This window comes from Poecilia formosa, unplaced genomic scaffold (assembly GCF_000485575.1).
Source record: "Poecilia formosa unplaced genomic scaffold, Poecilia_formosa-5.1.2 Scaffold122, whole genome shotgun sequence".
Lineage (NCBI taxonomy): Eukaryota > Metazoa > Chordata > Actinopteri > Cyprinodontiformes > Poeciliidae > Poecilia > Poecilia formosa.
The window spans coordinates 1,645,031-1,653,853 of record NW_006800061.1 but is presented as its reverse complement, the minus strand read 5'-3'; the positions used below and the strand labels follow the sequence as shown (position 1 = coordinate 1,653,853).

Here is an 8,823-nt window from a genome sequence, read left to right as displayed (position 1 = left end):
TTGTGATTAGAATATTACTTTACTGTATTTATGTCCACCGGCGAGATACCAGCTAATATTAGCTATAGTGCTTGGTGTATTACCGGCGTTAAGCCCCGCTATGAAGGCTAACTGAGATTCCGTAAATCTAAAAAAAAATATTATTCTCTAACATTGACTTAGATTATCTGGCACAAGCCAGATATTTTCTTTTTTTGTTGTTGTTTTATGGACTCATGACAACTCTCCCTGAAACCTTTATGGACCTTGCAACAGACAAACAACGGTGACCTGATGGATCACATGTACTACAGTGAAACATCTGACCTGACATGGATTCACGCGTGTGAATGCTTCATTTAAGAGTGCCTTAAACCTCTAAAGATGGAACTTGTAAGACATGCCTATATACACTGAGTGGAGCGGTGGACCACTCCAAGATGGCCGCCCTAAATCTCGTTAGCGACAATAGGGGAGAGCGCTCAATGAGGCGTCTACTCTTATATTATGCCTATACGAACATAGACATAATATAAGAGTAGACCCCACATTGGTCGCTCCGGCGCAGGAAATACGGCGGCCATCTTGGAGCGGTATACCCTCCTACTTTGCTCAATCAAAACAGCAGAAGATGCCTCAGCACTGAGGGATATTGTTGTTCTGATCGATGGACGATTGATGTGAGGGCTGCACAGACAACATTTCACAAGTAAGATGGACATATTATTGTGTAGCTACAGTGCTTGGTGTAATACGGGTTCAGCCCCGCTATGAAGGCTAAATCTAAAAAAATTAATTATTCTCTAACATTGACTTAGATTATCTGACACAAGAGCCTCCATTAGAAATGAAACAATATAACACATATTCTAAAACTTATGTGTTATAACATTCACCAGCAAAGTTTACACAGGTAGTAAAGACTATTATTTATATGTAATTCTTTCAATAGTAAGATACATCCCAAATCTTCCGTTTTTGTTTTGAAAGTTTCATAAAGACACGATGTGAGGAAGAAGAGGGAGATATCTATAAAGAGAGACAGATTCACTGCAGCACGGATGAATCTCACATCGGATTTTGGACTCAGTCTCAGCTGCTGAATCTCTCTGAAGCTAGAACTCGTCGGCTGAAAAACATATATCTTTATTTATTTGTGTTTGTATAGTTATATAAGTATGTATTGATATTACTAAATAATTTATTAAATAAATTATGAACGGCTGTGTGCTTTGTAATATGCTCTTCATACATCGATATCAGAATATTCCATTCCTATTCTATTGTTATAGCCACTAAACATATTTAAATATGAACTATGTATTAAAAACATACTTAAATAATACAATTGTTTGTTGATAGATGTTTGAATATGGTTTCCAGTAACAAAAAAGTGTGCTATGATCGATTAAATGCGCTGATACGTCATTGTGCCTGCTAAACACATAAGCTGAGTGGAGTGGTGTACCGCTCCAAGATGGCCGCCCTAAATCTCGTCAGCGACAATAGGCGAGAGCGGTCCATGAGGCGTCTATGCTTATATTATGTCTATGTATGCGAATCTCTACCTACGCCCCATTATGCTTTGCGTGAATTATGGGCGCGACTTCCGCCGCAAGCCGGTCTTGTGACCGGAACTGCCATTTGTTTACATGTTATCCTAATGTTAACCGGCTTTCGTCAGAGCTTTAAGGCTATAAAATATGTGGGAACACCAGCTATCAAAGCTTAAATGTGACATTATTGTTTTACCGCAACCTACAGCTATTGCGGGGAGGGATGAGAACTTGAAGGAATGGTCTAATTTCCTCAGGTCGCACTAGCATATGTAGCTACATCACTGACTCAGTTGCTTCGGATGCAGATGTGGGTTTTCCTCCGTTGGCTTTTTGTCCACACGATGAAATGAGCACACATAAAGCATTTTGGGTTCTTTCTTCAAGTTTAGAATTGTTACCCAAATTCTTTTTGTTTGTTATCTGCCGGTTGGCAATGAAAACTACAGCTGTTGTTTTGGGAGCTTGTTCAAAGCACAGTTGCCCGAGCTCCACAAGGGCATCTTACCACACTTTCCAGTGGAAAGTTGCTCTCTATAACAGGTTAATTATCTGACTAGCTTCTCTGCTTTTCTCTTTATTACTGTCAGTTCTTAAGAGAAACGAGCTGCTAGCAGCGCTGCTAACTCACGGTCATTCCGTGACAAAACGTAACGATTGTGTTCCTGTCGCTCCCGTGATTAAACTCACAAATCTGTACTGAGCAGCTCTGATTGCAGAGCTGCTCTGTAAACATGTTTTACTAAATATTGTATTATAACCGAAAAGAGATGTAACTTCTATCATGAATATAGATTAGCAAACCCTACAAATTGTCTATGAAATAATGCTACTTCCTCTAGCCGCCGGAAGTAACCCCCATAATCGCTTCCCCAGTAAGCCCCGCAGGAATAAGGTCAATAGCAGCGATGACAGAGCGATGATGTGTGCTGAGCTCTGAAATTTTTCAGGAAAGTCTGAAAATGAATGGCTGAGAGCCTGTCTTTACCCGGTCACATGATTTCGCTCTGAAGCACCTTGGCAGAAAACCGTCAGCCTTAGAGAAATTTTGAAAACATTTTATGGGAGCAGGCATGCGTATCAATGTCATGACCGACTTTCATACCGATAGAGCAATTTTTGTAGGCGTGACGGAGATTTCAAAATTATTTTGGGGTCAAAAATACACTCCGTCTCTCACTCTAACAGAGCTGCAGTTGGTGTCAGTTACACTCTGCATTTCGGCAGCTGGAAATTTCGCTCGTTTTTCGCTTTTTACATCGCCATTGTAACTCCGATTCCCAATAAAAATAATAGATCCAAGCTCGTTTTGATGACATTTTTGTGGGTGGGCACGCAGCGGTAGGAGCCGCATTAACGGTAATGGAAGAATATTAAATAATCTATAAAGAGACATTCTATTAGGTGTAGAACAGTAAGTTCTACACCTAATAGAAGGCAGTCGCAAGGCAGTTACTGCCCTTCCTTATGTAATGCTATGGCAGGACCCAATAAAGTGACAGAAACTTAACGCAGTTTCTTCCTCAGTGAGATTCTGACACTGGGAGGAGGTTACTGGTTTCTCAGTCAGAAGCTGGTTGCAAACCTGACGCCAGCAGGTGTCAGTCAGTCATGGTATATCTGAAATTTGGTTTGATGACCTCAATATGAGAAACTACAGACTGATGGGAGGAACCAAAGAGCCCAGTAAAGGTAACGGCAAATCTTCTGAAGTCGGGATATAATTAATTTAATTTCACATAATTATCGCGGCAGAATTTGTTAAAACTTAATTAAATATATTTGTCCTATTTGATGTTTGTTGTGACGTATACTCACAAACGAACGAGGTGATTAGTCCAAGTTTGTCGTTTATTGAATGTTCAGGAACTACAGCGAGTGTAAAGAGCCACAGCAAAGGTAAACAAAGGTAAAACAACCTGAACAGGATCAACTCAAAACCACTCCTACCTTTTTACTCTCTGTCTCATTGTCGTTTAAGCACACCCGCTTTACTCTATGTCGTTTAAGCACACCCGTTGCCGTGGCAACCGCCTGCGCCCGCAAACTGAGCAGAGTTTGCGGGCGCAAACTCTGCTCAGTTTGCGCCCGCATAACAACATAACATAATGTTGTTATGTTGATATCATAACAACATTCTATCCGTTATGATATCAGGTTTCCAGGCTTGATATTTAGTTCTCGATTATTAATAAGCCTCTCATAAACACAGCGGTGGTTGAGTAGGTAATTTAAACTCCTACTCTGCTCGTCAGTCGGTCTTTGAGTCGCCTTTTTGTGTGTGTGTGTGTGTGTGTGTTTGTTAATGGAATCGAAATGCACTGAATTGCGCAACATCTTGTTGAAACAATAATTACTGAGATTATTAATTTTAACACGATTTTTTTAAATAATTATTTCTTTTTTTTAATGAAGCTACAAACGTTTAGGATCTAAGGGTGCGTTCACACTGCAGCCTGAAGTGACTCAATTCCGATTTTTTTGACGTAATGCGACCTGTATCCGATCTTTTCATGGCAGTGTGAACAGCACAGGTCGGATTCTTTTTCGAATGTGACCCATATCCGATACATATCCGATTCAAATGCGACCATAACGTCCAGGCCGTATTCATCCGAACTGAACGTCACTGATTCTCAACAAATCTCACTATTCTACGTCCTGATACGTGCAAGTGGGAAGAAAAACAACAACCATGACGGACTATATAAGGATTAAGTTTTTAATATGCTGCTCCGGCCGGATAACAACTTCAAATATGTAAGCTAAGCTCCACCGTTAGCCTCCATGTTTACTGAGCACTTCTTTTTATGGCGGTTGGCAGAACACTGAGAATGCTGACGCTATTGCGCCCTCTACTGCGCATGCGGGACACTTTCAGGTCGTTTGCCTGTTTACACTGCAGAACGCATACAGGTCGCATTTACTGACACTGTGAACAGCCCCGGCAAAAAAATCGGAATTGCCAAAAAATCGGAATTGAGTCACTTCAGGCTGCAGTGTGAACGCACCCCTAGTGAATATTTTTGATAAGCCTGTCAGAAGAGGAAGTGCTGGTCTCAGCGTCCTGGCAGCGTTCAGTTTGTCACCTGCCGAGATCGACTTGATCGATGTATTGGGCCCCCTGTGGTGACACATTTGCAAAAGGTTCCTTCTGCTCTTCTAGGACAGTGATTGTGAAAATAGAGTGGATCCACGTTTCTTAAAGCAGGTCAAGGAACCACGATGAACTCTAATATGTTTATAGAACAACAAACTATTTGCATGTTTGAAATCTACAGCTGGTGCAAGTGAGGTAAAATGTACACCAAACACTGAATGAGACGCTTTACATTTTTGCTCTTTGTCATTCAAATTTATTTCACAGCTTTGTGTAAAAATAAATTCAAACGTTTTCAGAACAAACAAAAGGGGAAAAAAGTAATGTTGTGCACAACTGTAAATCAATGACATGAATGAAAGCTGAGGTTCACCTCCGGGAAATTGTTTAATCTGTTAAACATTTTCTGGAAACAATGAAGAAATGCGTGCAATTTTAAGGACTAATACCACATTTTTGTTAATGAATAGTCATTTGCTTGTAATGGTTCAAGTAAATGACTCAACCCATTCATGTACACCTTTTCATCAAGGCAAGCTACAGGAGCAGTCTGACAAAAGCAAGGTTGGCTCTTGGCCCTTCTGTCATGAAGTGTCTTTCCCCAGGCCAACGATAGAGGCGGATGGAGTGGGAATCGAACCAGTGACCCACTGATTGGAAGATGAACTCACACTGCTGTGACCACTGTTTTAAAACATTGGACAGTTGTATTGGAGCAATTGATGCAAGTCCAAAATGATTTGCAGTTTTTTTTTTTGAAAGGATGAGAAACTACGTGCAAAAACGACTAAATGTTGTAGAGGTTTAATTAATAGTTAGGATTATAAAATGCACCAAGCAAGCAATAAACTCCTCATAATGAATCTGCCTCAGGAAATTCAAATTTGTCATGAAACATGGCTCAGATTCTGTATTATCTTTTGGTGGTTTGGTGCTTTGAGTCAAAGAAATGCAGCACACTTCATAGGATGAATCCCAGTTCTGTCTTTTACTCCACATTATCACATTTCATTACTGTGTACATTTATTTACTTTAACCCCATTTTACATCTGTTATCCTTGTGAGACTTACTTTTTCACTACTGGATAAAGAGAACTTCCCTCACAAATTCAGTTATTTTTAATTCTTACGATGAGAGGATGAGGATGCACCACAAAGCTTAGGGCACCTAAATGACTATCACTGGTCATGTACATAACATGGCCAACATTAGATCTTTTCCTGCACAATATATCAAGCATACTCTTAAAAGTGTGGGTAAAAAGGCACTAAACACCGTGCTATCTGCACTTCCTGTGCAGGTGAAAGTTTTTTGTTTTTGCAGCTCATCACTTGCCGCAGAACCCAAATCCCTTCCTGAAATACAGACAAGTTCAGAGGAATGGAAACGTTCTCACCACGTAATGACATGCTATTGGTGCAGCGCTTTGACAGAGTCATGCACTTTTTCACACGACCTGTTTTAACAACAGTTTTTTGGATAGTCTATAGTTGATTTTTCATAGGGCCAATCAGCAAACAGAAAGAAGTAGCGAACGATAACGTCGATTTCCTGCGTTGTTTTAGAATAGTAGTCTGGCTGTAGTTTTAGCAATGGCAGCGAAGCAAGTGAACGAAGCTGTTCAGTTCGTGTTGGTCACACTTCCACATATACAGGATGGTAGTTTACAGTGCAGAAGATTTTCTGTAAGCTTAAGTAGTGCATTTCACAGCTAATGGCAAACATTAGCCATTAGCTAAACTTTAAAACCTTAAGACAGCCCACACCTCCAGGGAGTAATCGTTTTTCAACAACCAAGACCCCAGACCATCTGTACAAAGCAAAGTGTTGTGTTTGACTGAAATAGTGTAGTATGTCACAATCCTACACTATCAGTATTCTGACTTTGAGATCATGAACATACTGTAAACTGCTCAAATGACAAGCTGGTATGTTTTGTCAAAAATTATTATTTGTTACCATTTTGAGAAGGAGGAAGAATTAAGAATAACATTTCCTTCCAGAACCCTTTTGTCGTCCTGGGTACCATGAGTTTGTTTTTCACATTTTTTCATGTCATGCAAGTCCACAAAGTCATGTGGGCTTTCTGGCTCATAGGTTTCCTGTCCATAGACGTCTGTTTGTCTGCACCTGCATTAAACAGGTTGGTTAACTCATTTTTCTCTGAAATATGTTGTCTGTGTGCTTCCAAAAAATTTTGTATTCTAGCATTTTGCTTTGGGTCACTTTAAGATATCTGCTTTTATTGAAGTAAATCTTTTAAATGTGGGCATTGCACTTCATCTGGGGTGAATCAAGCTACTTACTTTTTTAACTCAAGTGTTTGTTTTATATGCATCAAGTTACTGACGAGTTTTTATACTGATCACTGAACCTTCAAGTTCTCTTTCGTGTCATCCCAACACCAGGAAGAGAAACAGAAAGGCATGTATGTGGGTTGTTTTTTTTTTTTTGGCACTTATGTTTGTTTGTTTTTTTCTTCTTTTTTATGTGGTGATTGAAGATAGACATGCATGGAAACACACACATTCCTTTCTGGCAGAGATAATACAGTTTAGTTGTACACATGAATAGTTTGTTTCTAAAAAAAAAAATGTTTTTCTCATAATCAAGATCAGGGGTCCCCAAACTTTTTCCTGCGAGGGCCACATAACTGTTCCTTTTTCTGGTCGGGGGCCGGTCTTAGTTTTTCGAGAAAGAAACCTTAGAAAACTTTTGTTGACGTGGGGGGGAGGGGAGGATTACTGCCGACGACATATTCGCGTTTGTAGATAGATTTTTACCCAGAATGCATGCAAATGGAAAAAAATCGTGAGCGAAACGGTGACTGGTACTGACTAGTATATATTCCATTGAGGGAAACTAAGTTCCATATCTGTTCAGGAGCCCCCCTGGTGGTTGAAGAAAAATCCACAAAAAAACACTGAATGCTCTCTTATTGTTCAGGGGCCGGACCAAATGAGGAGGCGGGCCGGATCCGGCATTGTTCAGGGGGCCGGACCAAATGACGAGGCGGGCCGTAGCTTGGGGACCCCTGATCAAGATGCACATTCTGTTTCAGAGCTCAGATTGCTTCTCCCTCACTTTCCAGCCATCTAACTCTAATCTCCATTATCATTCACAATAATGACTTTTTCATTTACATTTTTAAAATGCTAACATTTAAAAACATACAAAACATTTTGGATGATAAATATTGTGTTTTTGAAATGGTTACTATGCTTCTGATGTTCCAGGTGAAGAAACAAACCAACTAAAACAAAACAAAAAAAAAAAAGCAAATGCTTCAGTTCTAGATGATGTATTAACATGGACCCATTTTGTCTGATACCTGATCATTCTACTTAGAATTTAAGCCAATAGTTTTATAGTAACTGCCCTAATAGTGTATTCTACTTTAAAAGTAAATAAAATTGTAGACTTAACAGGTTGTATTTTTGTAATATTTTAAACATCATGCTCTTCTTTTTCATTTATTCTCATGTAGCAAGTCGGAAAGAAGCACCCAGGAGCTACAGCTGCTCTTTGATCCCAATTTCCTTAAAAAACAAATCAGTCTTACAGATGGTAGGTCACATTTTAATGCTATGTTGTTTTTTTATTTCATAATTTTAAATTGCACTTCACTAAATAAGACAAAAAGAGTGACAAAAGAGCAAAACGTGATAAATTGTATCTGATTGTTCCGACAGATTATGGTGAAAAACCCATCACACCTGTTCTACCCGACTTTGAAACTCCCATTTTGCATGACTCAGAGGATGAAGACTACTTGGAGTAAAACATTCAATATGAATTAAACTTATTGTGTCATGCATATTTTGAACAAAATTACTTTCTTTTGTTGATGAAGTCAGTTATTGCTCACATTTGAAACAACTTAATTTACTTAATTTATTTAGTTCCCAGAATTTGTAGAAATTAAGTCATTGTTTACAAAACAGACATTGTGTTTGTATAGATGATGCCTGTTTTATAAGCCGACATTGAATGACAGTGAAAAAGAAATTGAATGAAACCTACTCCACAATTATTACATCTATACACTGCAAAAACACACAATCTTACCAAGTGTTTTTGTCTAGTTTCAAGCATAAATGCCTTAGTACACTTAAATTTAGACACAATTGACTTACCTTATCAGGAAGATATAAAATCTTGTTTTAAGCAAATAATTCCTTAATAT

At 39.0% G+C, this 8,823-nt stretch overlaps 1 protein-coding gene and 1 long non-coding RNA gene across 3 annotated transcripts in view; one reads left to right on the top strand and one right to left on the bottom strand.

Moving 5' to 3' along the window:
• LOC103144194 (N-acetyllactosaminide alpha-1,3-galactosyltransferase-like) overlaps positions 1 to 3,549 on the bottom strand; it is a 17,113-nt gene extending 13,564 nt beyond the window's left edge. Inside the window, exon 1 of the mRNA XM_016675915.1 lies at positions 3,486 to 3,549. Within this exon, the coding sequence (XP_016531401.1) occupies positions 3,486 to 3,505 (20 nt within the window). The 5' untranslated portion in view covers positions 3,506 to 3,549. The remainder of the gene's footprint in view (positions 1 to 3,485) is intronic.
• A 1,386-nt stretch (positions 3,550 to 4,935) lies between these two features.
• LOC107837190 (uncharacterized) lies at positions 4,936 to 8,456 on the top strand. 2 transcript variants are annotated; one of them, XR_001663193.1, is made up of 3 exons: positions 4,936 to 6,780; positions 8,125 to 8,204; positions 8,330 to 8,456. It is a non-coding gene; the product is annotated as an uncharacterized LOC107837190 (long non-coding RNA). The 2 variants fall into 2 exon arrangements; XR_001663192.1 differs by lacking the exon at positions 4,936 to 6,780 and having other exon boundaries at positions 7,692 to 8,204.
• Positions 8,457 to 8,823: the final 367 nt, after the last annotated feature.